The sequence below is a fragment of the Entelurus aequoreus genome, linkage group LG01 (assembly GCF_033978785.1).
Source record: "Entelurus aequoreus isolate RoL-2023_Sb linkage group LG01, RoL_Eaeq_v1.1, whole genome shotgun sequence".
Lineage (NCBI taxonomy): Eukaryota > Metazoa > Chordata > Actinopteri > Syngnathiformes > Syngnathidae > Entelurus > Entelurus aequoreus.
Genome location: NC_084731.1, coordinates 71,694,240 through 71,711,071, shown reverse-complemented (window position 1 = coordinate 71,711,071; position 16,832 = coordinate 71,694,240). Strand labels below are relative to the sequence as shown.

The 16,832-nt window shown below is 39.9% G+C and overlaps 2 protein-coding genes across 5 annotated transcripts in view; both read left to right on the top strand.

Annotated features, from left to right (window-relative positions):
- The window catches only part of eif2s2 (eukaryotic translation initiation factor 2, subunit 2 beta), a 37,180-nt gene extending 34,335 nt beyond the window's left edge, over window positions 1–2,845 (top strand). Inside the window, exon 9 of the mRNA XM_062057592.1 lies at window positions 2,489–2,845. Within this exon, the coding sequence (XP_061913576.1) occupies window positions 2,489–2,664 (176 nt within the window). The 3' untranslated portion in view covers window positions 2,665–2,845. The remainder of the gene's footprint in view (window positions 1–2,488) is intronic.
- Window positions 2,846–11,451: 8,606 nt separating this feature from the next.
- srsf6b (serine and arginine rich splicing factor 6b) overlaps window positions 11,452–16,832 on the top strand; it is a 41,033-nt gene continuing 35,652 nt past the window's right edge. For 2 of the 4 annotated variants that reach the window (XM_062057580.1, XM_062057562.1), the window contains exon 1: window positions 11,454–11,656. In XM_062057580.1, the coding sequence (XP_061913564.1) occupies window positions 11,550–11,656 (107 nt within the window). In that variant the 5' untranslated portion in view covers window positions 11,454–11,549. Of the gene's footprint in view, window positions 11,657–16,832 lie in introns of all 4 variants that reach the window. The other 2 variants (XM_062057573.1, XM_062057565.1) reach the window with 2 other exon arrangements.

Here is a 16,832-nt window from a genome sequence, read left to right as displayed (position 1 = left end):
CTCCTTGTGCCCTTCTTAGACGAGCTTCTGAGGCGAGCTCCGTGTGCCCTTCTTAGGCGAACTCCGTGTGCCCTTTTTAGGCGAGCTCCTTGTGCCCTTCTTAGGCGAGCTTCTGAGGCGAGCTCTGTGCGCCCTTCTTAGGCAAGCTTCTTGTGCCCTTCTTAGACGAGCTTCTGAGGCGAGCTCCTTGTGTCCTTCTTAGGCGAGCTTCTGAGGCGAGCTCCGTGCGCCCTTCTTAGGCGAGCTCCTTGTGCCCATCTTAGGCGAGCTCCTTGTGCCCTTCTTAGGCGAGCTTTTGAGGCGAGCTCTGTGCGCCCTTCTTAGGCGAGCTCCTTGTGCCCTTCTGAGGCGAGCTCCGTGCGCCCTTCTTAGGCGAGCTCCTTGTGCCCATCTTAGGCGAGCTTCTGAGGCGAGCTCTTTGTGCCTTTCTTAGGCTAGCTTCTGAGGCGAGCTCCGTGCGCCCTTCTTAGGCGAGCTCCTTGTGCCCTTCTTAGGCTAGCTTCTGAGGCGAGCTCCGTGTGCCCTTCTTAGGCGAGCTCCGTGTGCCCTTTTTAGGCGAGCTCCTTGTGCCCTTCTTAGGCGAGCTTCTGAGGCGAGCTCCGTGCGCCCTTCTTAGGCAAGCTTCTTGTGCCCTTCTTAGACGAGCTTCTGAGGTGAGCTCCTTGTGTCCTTAGGCGAGCTTCTGAGGCGAGCTCCGTGCGCCCTTCTTAGGCGAGCTCCTTGTGCCCATCTTAGGCGAGCTCCTTGTGCCCTTCTTAGGCGAGCTTTTGAGGCGAGCTCTGTGCGCCCTTCTTAGGCGAGCTTCTTGTGCCCTTCTGAGGCGAGCTCCGTGCGCCCTTCTTAGGCGAGCTCCTTGTGCCCATCTTAGGCGAGCTTCTGAGGCGAGCTCTTTGTGCCTTTCTTAGGCTAGCTTCTGAGGCGAGCTCCGTGCGCCCTTCTTAGGCGAGCTCCTTGTGCCCTTCTTAGGCTAGCTTCTGAGGCGAGTTCCGTGCGCCCTTCTTAGGCGAGCTCCTTGTGCCCTTCTTAGGCATGCTCCTTGTGCCCTTAGGCAAGCTCCCTGCGCGCTTCTTAGGCAAGCTCCCTGCGCCCTTCTCAGGCGAGCTCCCTGCGCGCTGCTTGGGCGAGAATTCTTAGGTGAGCTCCCTGCTCCTTTCTCAGGCGAGATCCTTGTGCCCTTTATAGGTGAGCTCTCTGCGCTCTTCTTAGGCGGAACTTCTTCGGTGAGCTTCTTAGGCGAAGGTCTTAAGCGAGCTTCCTGCGCCCCTCTTAGGTGAGCTTGATAGTCGAGCTCCCTGTGCCATTCTTAGGCGTGTGTCTAAGGCGAGCTCCCTGTAGCCTTCTTAAAGAGCTTCTTAGGCAAGCTCCCTTCTTAGGTGAGCTCCCTGCACCCTTCTTAGGCGAGCTCCCTGTACCCTTCTTAGGCGAAACTTCTTCGGTGAGCTTCTTAGGCGAAGGTCTTAGGCAAGCTCCCTGCACCCTTCTTCGGTGAGCTTCTTAGGCGAGCTCCCTGCACGCTTCTTAGGCGAGACTTCTTGGATGAGCTCCCTGCGCGCTTCTTAGGCAAAACTTCTTTGGTGAGCTGCATAGGCGAAGGTCTTAGGCAAGCTTCCTGCGCCCTTCTTAAATGAGCTTCTTAGGCGAGCTCCCTGTGCCCTTCTTAGGCGCATGTCTTAGGCAAGCTCCCTGCACCCTTCTTAAAGAGCTTCTTAAACGAGCTCCCTGCACGCTTTTTAGGCGAGACTTCTTAGGTGAGCTCCCTGCGCTCTTTTTAGGCAAAACTTCTTCGGTGAGCTTCTTAGGCGAAGGTCTTAGGCGAGCTTCCTGCGCCCCTCTTAGGTGAGCTTCTTAGGCGAGTTCCCTGCACCCTTCTTAAAGAGCTTCTTAGGCGAGCTCCCTGCACCCATCTTAAGTGAGCTCCCTTCTTAGGCGAGCTCTGTGCGCTCTTCTTAGGCAAGCTCCCTGTACCCTTCTTAGGCGAAACTTTTTCGTTGAGCTTCTTAGGCCAGCTCCTGCGCCCTTCTTAAGCGTGCTTCTTTGTCGAGCTCCCTGTACTCTTTTTAGGCGAGCTTCATGCGCCCTTCTTAGATAAAACTCCTTCGGTGAGCTTCTTAAGCAAAACTTCTTCGGTGAGCTTCTTAGGTGAACTTCCTGCTCCCTTCTTAGGCGAAACTTCTTCGGTGAGCTTCTTAGGCGAGGGTCTTAGGCGAGCTCCCTGCGCACTTCTTAGGTGAGCTTCTTAGGAGAGTGTTTTAGGCACGCTCCCTGCCCCCTTCTTAGGCGAGCTTCTTAGGTGGAATAACACAAACTAGGTATGATTTCTTCTTTGCAAACACTTTTGTCATAAACAAACAAATCAGGGTCAAATGTAGAAAAGGATGCTTGGTCAACATTAGTTTTAGTAGTTGTGTATTTTGGAAGATGTTTATTCCCCAATGACACAAGCGTAGGTGTCAGTGTGAGTGCTGGCTAACGCTGTGTCTCCCCACAGAGGAATACGTGACGTGTCACACCTGCCGCTCGCCAGAGACCATCCTGCAGAAGGACACCCGCCTCTACTTCCTGCAGTGCGAGACGTGCCACTCGCGCTGCTCCGTGGCCAGCATCAAGACGGGCTTCCAGGCCGTGACGGGCAAGAGGGCGCAGCTGCGTGCCAAAGCCAACTGAAGCTTCTCCTCTCCATTTTTCCAAAAGGACTTGATGCGTTCAAGTGCAGGTGGATTCAACTTGTTGTCCTTCTTGTCGCCCCAGGCAAGATGGCCACCAGCTACATTATTTGATGCTGTTTGTTTGTTTTTTGCTCCAATATTTGATTCCTGCTATTAAAATCAGATTTATCAAATCTTCACTGTTTCTCCTCACACTTTCCTCACACTATATGCTGTAAAATGTTGTATATTAGCATAAATCTGAAATATCAGCGTCAACATGACTTGTTGGATATTACATCCAAGTTGGGGATCGACACCAATATTTGGAATTTTAATGTTTATCCATGTAAGCCTTTTTTTAACTACAGCAGATACAATATATACTCATAAAATACCATTATTTAGTGTTTAAATTAATTAGTGAAGCAAATAATTATGAAAGTAAAGAGCAGGCAGCAGTTCACACAGTGATTAGACCACAGAACTTCCCTCCAGAAGGTCTTATATTTGTCCATGTGATATCAGATGAAACAGAAATTTAGCTGTTTGGCCACAATATCCAGCAATATGTTTGGAGGACAAAAGGTGAGGCCTTTAATCCCAAGAACACCATGCCTACCGTCAAGCATGGTGGTGGTAGTATTATGCTCTGGGCCTGTTTTGCTGCCAATGAAACTGGTGCTTTACAGAGAGTAAATGGGACAATGAAAAAGGAGGATTACCTCCAAATTCTTCAGGACAAGCTAAAATCACCAGGCCGGAGGTTGTGTCTTGGGCACAGTTGGGTGTTCCAACAGGACAATGACCCCAAACACACGTCAAAAGTGGTAAAGGAATGGCTAAATCAGGCTAGAATGAAGGTTTTAGAATGGCCTTCCCAAAGTCCTGACTTAAACGTGTGGACAATGCTGAAGAAACAAGTCAATGTCAGAAAAGCAACACGTTTAGCTGAACTGCACCAATTTTGTCAAGAAGAGTGGTCAAAAATTAAAGCAGAAGCTTGTGAATGGCTACTAAAAGCGCCTTATTGCAGTGAAACTTGCCAAGGAACATGTAAGCAAATATTAACATAGCTGTATGTATACTTTTGACCCAGCAGATTTGCTCACATTTTCAGTAGACCCATAATAAATTCATAAAAGAAGCAATGATTTACAACGTTCCCTCTAATGTGTGCGCCTGCGCAATTGCGCACTGCTCAAGCGTCCTCTGCGCACAGCAAATATATGCCGTGCACCAAAACAAATCCCACCTGAATTCTAAACAAAATAAACACATTTATTCTGTATAATTTTGCAATGCAACTCTGAGTGACAGTTACAACAAGCGGCCCTAACGGTGTTCGTCAACACCATTCAATTGAACACCGTTCAATTATTGTAACGTCTATCGAGATGCTTCGGGGACAGGAATTATATCGATCACTTTATTGAGCAAGACTGTTTATATTCGGCCATAACCGCACAAAAACATGAGTAAAAAACGTATATCTCGAAAAACTAGTCATTTTCTGCCGTACAAACCAGGCCAAAACCAACTTGTCATCTGTCACCAACACGCATATGCACTAAGCCACTGGTGCGTTAAGGCCACACAATAAGTCGGACAACTCAAACACCACACAAAGTTACACTATGACTCCTCAGTCACAAGTGTGCTTATTCTACTGTCATTTATTATTAATGCTATTTTATTGATATTAATCATGGAATGCTGTTACTAGAGAAAGTTACAGGAATACACACTTCATCCTATGCTTACATTTCATTGTGCAACAATGGAAATGTGATCCAACTAACTAAATGTGAACTAAATGTGATCTCTGAAAGGGGTACAAATGATTTCCAAAGCAGGACCCCCACCCAGACCTATTGAACAATACTAATCCATAGCTTATGAAATACACGATTTCTTTTATTTTAATTAGAAGTGGGCCAAATCACTAATATTACTCAGTAATCTCATTAAAATGACCATCAATGATGGTTTGGGGTGCCATGTCATCTGCTGGTGTCGGTCCACTCTGTTTCCTGAGATCCAGGGTCAACGCAGCCGTCTACCAGCAAGTTTTAGAGCACTTCATGCTTCCTGCTGCTGACCTGCTCTATGGAGATGGAGATTTCAAGTTCCAACAGGACTTGGCGCCTGCACACAGCGCAAAATCTACCCGTGCCTGGTTTACGGACCATGGTATTTCTGTTCTAAATTGGCCCGCCAACTCCCCTGACCTTAGCCCCATAGAAAATCTGTGGGGTATTGTGAAAAGGAAGATGCAGAATGCCAGACCCAAAAACGCAGAAGAGTTGAAGGCCACTATCAGAGCAACCTGGGCTCTCATAACACCTGAGCAGTGCCAGAAACTCATCGACTCCATGCCACGCCGCATTAACGCTGTAATTGAGGCAAAAGGAGCTCCAACCAAGTATTGAGTATTGTACATGCTCATATTTTTCATTTTCATACTTTTCAGTTGGCCAACATTTCTAAAAATCCCTTTTTTGTATTAGCCTTAAGTAATATTCTAATTTTGTGACACACAGAATTTTGTATTTTCATTTGTTGCCACTTCAAATCATCAAAATTAAATGAAATAAACATTTGAATGCATCAGTCTGTGTGCAATGAATAAATATAATGTACAAGTTACACCTTTTGAATGCAATTACTGAAATAAATCAAGTTTTTCAAAATATTCTAATTTATTGGCTTTTACCTGTGTGTATATATATATATATATATATATATATATATATATATATATATATATATATATATATATATATATATATATATATATATCAGTGGCGTGCAGTCACTAGAGGCAGGGGAGGCGGGGCCTCACCTGCCATCATGGAAAGAAAAAAAATGTAAAAAGAAAAAAATTTTTATTAAATTGTTATATGTATCCAGTGATTATACTAAAGTTATTTTCCATTTAACTTCACCAGTTTTAGATTATTTTTATTTTCACATTTGCCGTTCAAATACTGAGAAGAGACGGTGCGGTGATCAGCAGCCAGTTGAGCACCTCACTGATTTGTGCCTCAACATGGATTGTGCACAATGACTCGGCTAACTGCTGACCTGCTGTGCAGTGAGACTGTATTGCTATATGAATTATATCAGCTAACTAAACTATGGCATAGTTTAGTTAGCTGAGATATATAATGTACAGTGTATTTTGTCAAAAACTGTATGTGTGTAACGTATTTCTTGTGTGGAGCATTCATAAAACTGCTGCAAAAAACATACTGTCTGAGCCTCGCAGTAATCCGGCCTCCTGGTGGTAGAGGGCGGTAGTGATCCCAGAGATCATTCCTCGCCACAGAAGAAAAAAAAAAAAAGATAAAAAAAGTTTGCAAGTCAACTAGTGCAGCGATTGTTTATTTCCTCACGCCTGGACTTTTATTAAAAACATGGAGGATTACATATGTAAAATAAAACCGTTTTCTAAACTGGACTTTCAATCAAAGCAGGAGGTAATAATTAAAGGTAGACCAACGCCGGAGCTAAAAGGTTTGCTTTTGACTTCAGGACAGAAGACCCGTTCTTTTCAAACGGCGTGGTACACACGCAAAGGCTGGCTGTGTGGATGTCCAGCAAGAAAGGTAAGACCATAATAATGTTTATTTATTAAATTTGCTTTTTTGTGTGCTACAGTTGTGTAAAGAATACTGGTATGAGCTTTTAAACATAACCCGTTAACTGCTGCCAATCACATGGTGAATAAGATACTATTTAGGGTTCATATGTTTGTAAATCTGACTGTGATGATGCAGTGCCTCACCAGACATTAACCTCACCGCACGCCACTGGTATACACACACACACACACACACACATACATATATATATATATATATATATATATATATATATATATACACACAGTATGTAAGTATGTATATATACACACACAGTATATATATATATACTGTATATATACAGTATATATATGTGTATATTTATATATGTACAGCCCTTACCTTTGGGCTGGTACCGAGGGCGACTGTGTTGACCAGTTTGACGCGTGTAAATGATAGAATGTCCAGTACTGTAGAACTGTGTTTGGATATGACAATCCGTTTATTCCAGCTATCTAAATTAAATCAAATGTAAGTTATATAACATAAAGTATGCTAACCTTGAATGGCACATTGTCACAGCATTGTCACAGCAAGACACGACACGTCACGTCACAAACACGAACACGACCACGGTCGAAAACTGTTTGTCCTCCAATCGCCCTCCCCATGCTTCTTCTTCTTCTTCTATGGAGTTTATTGGCGGTTGGCAAACCAACAAAGGTGCATTACCGCCACCTACTGGACTGGAGTGTGGGACTGTAAATTGTGATTCAAAATAAATACAAATAATAATTAACAAAATAAATAATAAGAAAAATAAAGAAAATAAAAAATATATATATAAAATAAAGAAATAAAGAAACAAAACAACTAAATAGGGAACTTAAATCCTCTCCATTAGGCCTGTGTCTATCAGATATGCCATAAGATGCTTGAGCATAGCTTCTGCCTCTGCTCCTAGCAGATTCCCAACACTTAATATCATCCTGGATTCCTCTGCCGCTGCTGTTAGCGTCCTCCTTTCCTCCTCATACCCTCTACATTCTAACAACACATGCTGGACACTTTCATCCTGCCCACATTGGTCACATCTGCCATCAGGGTGTTTTCCTATCCTGTGTAGTGAACTATTCAGTCCTGTGTGCCCTATCCTAAGTCGTGTGATCACTGCTTCTTCCCTCCGGCTCCTGCCCCTCCTCCTTCCCAACCCAACGTGTTTCTGTATGTTGTAAAGGTGTCTTCCCGTGTCTTGGATGTCCCAATATTCTTGCCACACTTTACCCACATGTTTCTTGATTATTGATTTACCTTCTTCCCTACATAACGGTATGTCCATATCTACAGTGTGTGATCTGAGTGATTGTTTGGCCAGAATATCCACTCCCTCATTCCCTTCTATCCCTACATGGGCAGGAACCCAGATGAAGCAAACAGCTAATCCCCTCTTATTCATTCTGTGCAGTTGATTATGTATTTTGAAAATGAGATCTTGCCTACATGACTTCATGGTTTTGATGCTTGTAAGTGCTGCCCAACTGTCTGATGCTATTAGTGTATTTTTATGGTTATTTCCTTCTATCCATTCCAACCCTAAAATGATAGCTGCAAGCTCAACTGTGAATACTGATAGATGGTCTGTGGTTCTTTTCTTGATGTGTATCTTGTATTGTGGAATGAAAACTGCAGCTCCTGTTCTTCCAGTATCAGGGTCTTTTGACCCATCAGTAAAAATCAGCGTTTTGTCTGAGAAATGTTTTTCCAAATAGCCTTCGGCTACCCCTCCCGCAGAGGCCTGCCTATTCCTTTTCTTTAATTGTTGCTGTATTTCAAAATGTATTGTCGGTTCTATGAACAACCAGGGAGGAGTACATGAATATGGGACTGTCGGACTGAATAGAATATGACCTAAACCGGCTTGTACTGCCTTTACATTTCCTATCCACCCAAAACTCATAAAATGTGACTCATTATGCTCCCAACAGTCCTCTAGGATGGCTTTAGCAGGATGTGAAACACTATGCCCTTGGAGATTGACCCAGTACGCTAACAGCAGTTTCAGTCTCCTGATCCCTAATGGTTGTTCCCCCATTTCTACCTGTATGGCTGCTACTGGAGAGGATTTAAATGCCCCACTGCATATTCTCAGACCCTGTGTCTGCTGCACATCCAGCTTTTTCAGGTGGCTGTCTGCTGCTGCTAGATAGCCTATGCCCCCATAGTCTAGCGTTGCTCTCATGATGGCCTGATATATATTCAGCAGTGACGCTCTAGTTGCACCCCAGTGTCTTCCTGAAAGGCATCTTAAGAGATTGTTGACTCTTTTACATTTATCCCTCACTTTGTCAATATGCTGCCGCCAAGTCAGCTTTTCATCCATCCACATTCCAAGCAGTCTAACGACACTAACCTGCTCAATTTTTTGACCATATATTTCCAAGGAAACCTCTTTGTGACGTCTAGAGAAGCAAATCCCTTGCGTCTTTGCGATAGAGAACTTAAAACCCCATTCATCTGCCCACTGCTCCACCGTCCTAATTGCTGCCTGCAATTTCTTCTGAATATATGCAAGATTCCGCCCCCTTATCCATAATGCCCCGTCATCCGCATACAATGACTTCCCTATACCTCGCTCCACTTGCTCAAAAATATCATTGATCATGACATTAAACAGGATTGGACTGCAGACACTTCCCTGTGGTATTCCATTCTCAACTTGATATATTTTAGAATATTCTGTACCCACTTTCACTTCTATTGTTCTTCCAACCATAAAATCTAACACCCAGTTGTACAGTTTTCCATTCACACCTAATTTTTTGAGTTTGATGAGTAGTCCCTCCTTCCATAACATATCGTATGCTTTCTCAACATCAAACATTACCGCCACCACCATTTCTCTGTTGGTCTGGGCTTTCCTAATTTCTGACTCTAAACATAAGACACTATCCATTGTCCCTCTTCCCCTGCGAAATCCACTTTGATAGTTTGAGAGAAGGTTTCTACTCTCAAGAAAATATGACAGTCTCTCTGTCACCAACCGTTCCATAGTTTTCCCTAAATGTGATGTTAAAGCAATGGGTCTATAGCTAGAGGGATTTGATGAGTCTTTACCTGGTTTTAATATTGGTACTATAACTGATTGCTTCCATGTCGACGGGAGTTTACCTGTGTCCCATATGTTATTAAATAGCCTTAACACTGCTTCAAGTGCACTATCCGTCATATGAGCTAACATACTGTAGCATACACCATCTTTCCCTGGTGAAGTTTGTCGTGCGTTTAAAACTGCTCTCCTCAGCTCAAATAGAGTAAACGGTAAGTCCAGGTCTTCTCCTGACAATATGCTTCTTCTTTCTGTACCTCCTATATTTTGTGCAAGGGTGTTGTCTCTACACTGCTTAGCTTTATCAGATAAATTTTCTGAGCTGTGAACCTTCACAAATGTCTTTGCTAGGAGCTCTGCCTTTTCTACAGTACTTATTGCTGTTGTATTATTGCTATGCATCACTGGTATCTCAAAGTTACTTTTTATGCCGCTCATTTTCCTAATCATTCCCCACACTTCTGCCAGCTGTGTTTCTCTCCCAATTTTATTGCAGTATTGTCTCCAGTATGTCCGTTTTGCTGATCTTATTGTTTTCCGAACTACTGCCTGTGCTCTTTTGTATTGTATCAATGTGTCTAGCGTGTGGTGAACTTTCAACTGTCTGAATGCTCTATTTCTCATTTTTATTGCTTTGCTACAATTGTCCTCCCACCATGGCACACTCTTTTTCCGCTTGCTTCCTCTACTCTTTGAAATAGTTTCTTCTGCTGTCTGTATCATTGCCGTTACCAATTTTCCATTCATTTCTTCTATATTTGTTATATTCTCTCCCAGTAGCTCTACACACCTGCCTTCACTTATTTTTTGGAATGCACCCCAATCTGCCTTATCCAACCTCCACCTTGGTGTCCTTGCTCCCCCCTCTTGATGTATTTCTATTCCAATCTTGACCATTATTGGATAATGATCACTTCCTACTGTTGACTGATTCAATACTTCCCAAGTACTAACACCTGCAATTATAGTGGATGTGAGCGTTAGATCTATTACACTCTCTGTATTCTGTGAGCTATTATACCTTGTACCTCTTCCATCATTGATACACACCAAACCCATATCATCTATAAACTCCTCTATTATTGACCCATTTGCATCTGTATTATTGCTCCCCCATAATGTGCTGTGCGCATTAAAGTCCCCTAACCATATTACCTTCCCTTGTGTCGGCCCACTTGCATCATTCAATATATCAGTACTTAGTCTATTACATGGGTTATAGTAATTTACTATTGTAATGCTACTCTTTTCTGTCCATACCTTGATTACAATAGATTCTTGCTCCTTTCCTATCTTGACTAAACTATAGCTCAACCCATTCCTGCCCTCCCCATGCTCACACCTGAACCCAATTTAAGGAGGCTACCATGGTAACCGCACCATAGCAACGGTCACCTCCCTGTCAACACTTCCTGGTTCCTAACAGGAAGTGGGTGGAGCACTCTGCCGAAAAGGAAATTAAACATGCTGAACCCAACAATCAATTAGAGAAAATAAAAAATAAAAACAATATAAACAAATAAGGAATTTTGGCTCCAACATATATATACACACACACAGTATATATACATATATATACACAGTATATATATATATATATATACACACACACAGTATATATATATATATATACATATATATATATATATATATATATATATATATATATATATATATATATATATATATATATATATATATATATATATATATATATATATATATATATATATATAAATTTTTATTTTTAATATATATATACACGACCACGACTGTATGTTTCAATAACTTTTACTGGAAATTAATATCACCTTCAACCTAATATCTAATGTCGGCCTCTGACTACTAATAATCGGTAAATGCATCGATCTCTCTATTTTTACTTTTTTTAATACGTTTTACTTCTATAACTAAGTAAAAACCTGCACTGCAACAAGATAGTTTCCATATCGTGGGAAAAATAAATGTATATATATTTGTAACACACTTTTGGTGCGAGGTTTGGGTTGGTATCGAAAGTGTTTCAAGGAGCTATAAAGTAAGAATTGGTAACATTTATTGACACCGGAAATCAGTCAACATTTGCTGCTCTCTCATTGGCTCCTTCTTCAACTTCCGGAAAATATGACGTCACCAACCCCTTTTTTTTGTTTTTTTCTTCCGAGTTGACTTCGCACAGGGATTGTCTAGAACGTTTTCAACGCCAACAAAATGCCCCGTGTTTACATAGGACGACTGAGCTATCATGTCCGCGAAAAGGACGTCCAGCGATTCTTCGGCGCATTCGGAAAGCTCTTGGAAGTCGATTTAAAAAATGGGTGAGTTTCCGGCTCGAGCTAACTAGCCAGCTTTAATGTTAGCCGACATTCTTTTATTGTGTTCGCCTATAGATAGCTTTTTTACTTTTGCCGACATATCTGTCTGCCAAATATTTAAATGCATGTTCTCTATTGCCAACAACATGATCCCTGTGACTTAGACGCAGTAAACCACGCGTGGCCAACATGGCGCCTGCTAAAATGCTAACAAGCTTGTGGTTACCCGATCCGTCCACGCATGCGCGGAGATTACGTCACTTTTGTCGGTTTGTTTTTCGGCATTACATTTTTTTTATGTTTTCTACTGTTTTTGTACTTACTTTGATTATTATTTCTCAACTGTTTGTAAATGTTGAAATTTATGAACAAAGGTTTTTTAAAAAAAAAGAAAGTTTTTATGAATAATCTCCACAATTATTAGTTTTTTTGTTCCTAATCTTCATTTCGCTATTTATTTTTAAATCGTACGGATCCGGATAGGAACCTGAACGATGACTTCATCAGCCCTTAATTGCAAGGAAATCCATATTTTTACTTTTTTTTTTTTTTTAACGTTAGCATGCGCACATTAAAATGCTAACACTTAGCAAATGTGCCAAAGATGGCATTCTAACAGTTGGCATGTCTCACACGTCAATTAACACAGCTGTAAGGTGTACGGCTTCGGAAATAAAGATAAAAAGTGTAAAAGTAGATGGAAAAAGTTTGCATGTTTAAGTTAGCTAGCTAGCATGCTAAAAGTTAACAAGTGTCACATACCAAGCTCAAAAAGTTAGCATGATAATGTTAGCATGCTAGCAAGCTAACATGACCATAATAATAGTTAGCATGTGTCACGTATCAAGTTATATGACTCTAAAGTGTATGGCTGGGGAATTACAGGAGAGAGAAAAAGAGTACAAATAGCTAAAAAAGTGCTAGCAGTTAACAAATGTCACATACCAAGTTATATGACCGTAAGGTAAACGCTAGCAAAATTAGCTCAAAAAGAGAGCACTTTAATGTTTAATGTTGCATGTGTAAGTTAGCTAGCTAGCGTGCTATCATTTGCATGCTAAAAGTTAACAAGTGTCACATACCACGTATTACGACTCTGGGGTAAATGGTAGCTAAACGAGCTGAAAAAGTTAGCACGATAATGTTAGCATGCTAATAATAATAATAGTTGTCACATACCAAGTTATATGACTCTAAAGCAGGGGACACCAACCTTTTTGAAACCAAGGGCTACTTCTTGGGTACTGATTAATGCGAAGGGCTACCAGTTAGATACACACTTAAATAAATTGCCAGAAATAGCCAATTTGCTCAATTTAGCTTTAACTCTGTTATTATTAATAATTAATTATATTTATCTTTGTGGAAACACTGATCATCTTAATGATTTCTCACAATAAATATATATAGAAACAGATAAATATCAATATGCAACACTTTATTTTTATATTTTCTCTAAGTGCACATTTTTCAAATTGAACATTTTCAAATGATCACTTCTAAGACAGTCTTGTGAAATCACAATATCCCATTTTAACTAGCTAGCCACTAACATTTTTTAACAAATCATGAATTACTTTGCACCATGTTTGTACAAATAATAACTCATGTAAAATACAAAAGTAAACTCTCAAATTTTTAAATCATGTCACACTTTGAACTGGACACCAAATCTCCATCACAAAACTTTTTTAAGATTTATGAGCGGAGGGTCTTCGATTTTGTCTGGAACGGCAAACCAGAAAAGATTAACAGAAAGGTTTTGTACAAAGAGTATGAATATGGGGGCCTGAAACTTCTCAACCTTGAAGCTATGTGTCTGTCTTTGAAAGCATCAATTGTTCCAAAGATGTATTTAAACATTGAGTGGTACACAAATGTCCTGTTGGACAAAAAACATGTACTGTATCAAAAGAAATTGTATCCTTTTTTACAAGTGATCCCCTCCCAGAGAGTCTGCTGGGAAACATGGCGGTGTTCATAAAGGAAACAATCCACTCATAGTGGTGTTTTCAATTTTATGTGCCAGAAAAAAGAGATGATATTTTGCAGCAGTTAATATGGATGAACTCTAATATTGTAATAGATGGAAAGCCTTTCTTTTGGAAAAATATGTTTGAAAGAGGAATCATTTTTGTCAATGATATTATCAATGAGAATGGTAAAATTATGAAGTATGATGAATTTAGAGCTATGTATGGTGATGCTTGCTCAAGCTTTTCATTTTATCAACTAACTGGAGTAATTGGGAAAAGATGGAAACAAATAATTAATTATGGAACTACTAAATTATTAGTTTGTAAACCTCTAATAAGAAATTCTAGTTGGCAAAAAGGAACTAAAATAAATAGAAAAATATGTAATTTTTATTTAATAAAGAAATCTTTGAAGGCTGCCTAATACAACACAAATGGAAAATGGGAGGACTTTTTTGACTGCCCGTTGCCATGGGATGCCATATTCAAACTAATCTATAAAACTACTATCGATGTGCAGAATCGTTATTTTCAAATTAAAATTATTTATAAGTTCTTACCCACAGGGAAAATGTTAAAATTATGGAATATGACAGAGTCAGATGATTGCCGATTTTGTTGTCAGGAGCCTGAATCACCCTGCATTTGTTTTGGTATTGTCATATTGTGTCTTTGTTTTGGGTGGAAGTTGAAAAAATGTGTTTAAGGATTGGTTTGTTTATGAAGCTTAATGTGGTTTCTGTTATTTTAGGAGAGTTCATTGACAATCATGATTTAGTCAATTTAATGATAGTACTCGGTAAAATGTTTATTTTTAAGGCCAAAAACAGATATTCACTTAGTATTACTTTCTTTAAAACATTTATTCAGTATTTTCTAACTTTAGAAAGTTACATGGTTGAAAACGATAATGATGCCAAAAAACATTAAAAAAAGATGAGAAGTCCTCAAAGGCTTATTTTGAAAGTATAATTATGTTTATAGAATATATGATATCTGTTGTTGTGTTCCCTAATTTGAGTGACCTGGACATAATCTGGACTGTACATAAATGCTTATTTTGAAAATGTAATTTTGTTCATAAATTATATGCAATCTGTTGAGTTCCCTAATTTTTTTCTGTATACATGAATGAAGGTGTGTGTTGCTGAGTCCGACTTGGACATTATCTGGACTGGGCCTGGTTTAAAAAACCCTTTAAACAAATCTAATTTCATTGACAACCTGGTCTGTTGAAGATAAGGCCCTTTTTTAAAAAATAAAATAAGATAAATAAATAAAAAACATTTTCTTGGATAAAAAAGAAAGTAAAACAATATAAAAATAATTACATAAAAAATAGTAATTAATGAAAATGTTAGTGGACCAGCAGCCTATACAATCATGTGTGCTTCAGGAACTGTGTCCCTTGCAGATGTGTTGTCTATGTTGTGGGAACCAGAATATTGGTAGCAGAAAGAAATAACCCCTTTTGTGTGAGTGGGTGTGGATGAGTGTGCATGGGGGAGGTTGTTTGGGTTGATGCACTGATTGAAAGTGTATCTTGTGTTTTTTCTATGTAGATTTAATTTTTTTTTTAAATTAAATTTTTTTTTTTTGTTTTAAAAAAATAAAAATAAAAAAATAAAAAATGTTTTTGTTTTTTAGAACAGGCCCGCGAGCGACTCATCTGGTCCTTACGGGAGACCTGGTGCCCGCGGGCACCGCGTTGGTGACCCCTGCTCTAACGTGTACACTTTTTTTTTTTTTTGTCTTTTTTTTCTTCTTTTTTTAGTATCTGCTACTTTCTATGTCTACACCAACATACACTGCATTCTTCTTACCCAGTCATGTGCTAGCTTCTTAACGTTAGCATGCTGATATGCTAATATTAGCACTATAATGTTTCCAGCTAATATTACACTTTTTTTGTCTAATTCTTAGTTGTATAACTTGGAATGTAACACTTACTAACTTTTAGCATGCTAGCACGCTAACATTATAGTGCTAACTTTACGGTTTATATTCTCTAATAACACAGCCATACACCTTACAGTCATATAACGTGGTGTGTGACACATGCTAACCGTTAGCATGTTTATGTTTACATGTTAGCATGCTAACAATTAAGTCCTAGCTTTTTTAGCTAATTTTGCAACCGTTTACCCTAGAGTCCTATAACTTGGTATGTGACAGCTGTTAACTTTTAGTGTGCTAATAATAAAGTGCTAACTTTGTTTTTCTAACTTTACACTTTTTTCCTCTAGTTTGGCAGCCATACACCTTACAGTCATATACTTTAGTATTTGAAACATGCTAACTGTATGCTGGTTTAATGTTAGCATGCGAACATTAAAGTGCTTGCTTTTTGAGCAAATGTTGCTACCGTTTACAGTCATATAACTTGGTATGAGACTTTTAACTGTTAGCATGCTAACCTTAAAGTGATAACTTTTTTAGCTATTTGCATTCTTTTTATTTTTTCCTGTAATTCCCCAGCCATACACTTTAGAGTCATATAACTTGGTATGTGACACATGCTAACTATTATTATGGTCGCGTTAGCTTGCTAGCATGCTAACATTATCGTGCTAACTTTTTGAGCCATTTTTGCTACCATTTACCCCAGAGTCGTATTACTTGGTATGTGACACTTGTGAACTTTTAGCATGCAAATGATAGCGTGCTAGCTAGCTAACTTAAACATGCAAACTTTTTCATCTACTTTTACACTTTTTTTCTCTATTAACGAAGCCGTACACCTTACAACCGTGTTAATTGACACGTGAGACATGCTAACTGTTAGAATGCCATTGTTGGCACATTTGCTAAATGTTAGCATTTTAATGTGCGCACGCTAATGTTAAGTAATTTTTCTACCGAATAATAAAACAGTCGCCCCTGGAAAGGAAGTGAAGTAGTCTTGGTGCATGCGTGGACTGATCGGGTAGTACCGTATTTTCCGCACTATAAGCCGCCCCGTGTTATAAGCCGCACCTTCAAAGAATGGCATATTTCAAAACTTTGTTTACCTATTAGCCGCCCCGTGTTATTAGCCGCACCTACGCTACGCTAAAGGGAATGTCAAAAAAACAGTCAGATAGGTCAGTCAAACTTTAATAATATATTACAAACCAGCGTTCTAACAACTCTGTTCACTCCCAAAATGTAATGTGCAAATGTGCAATCACAAAAATAGTAACACTCAAAATAGTGCAGAGCAA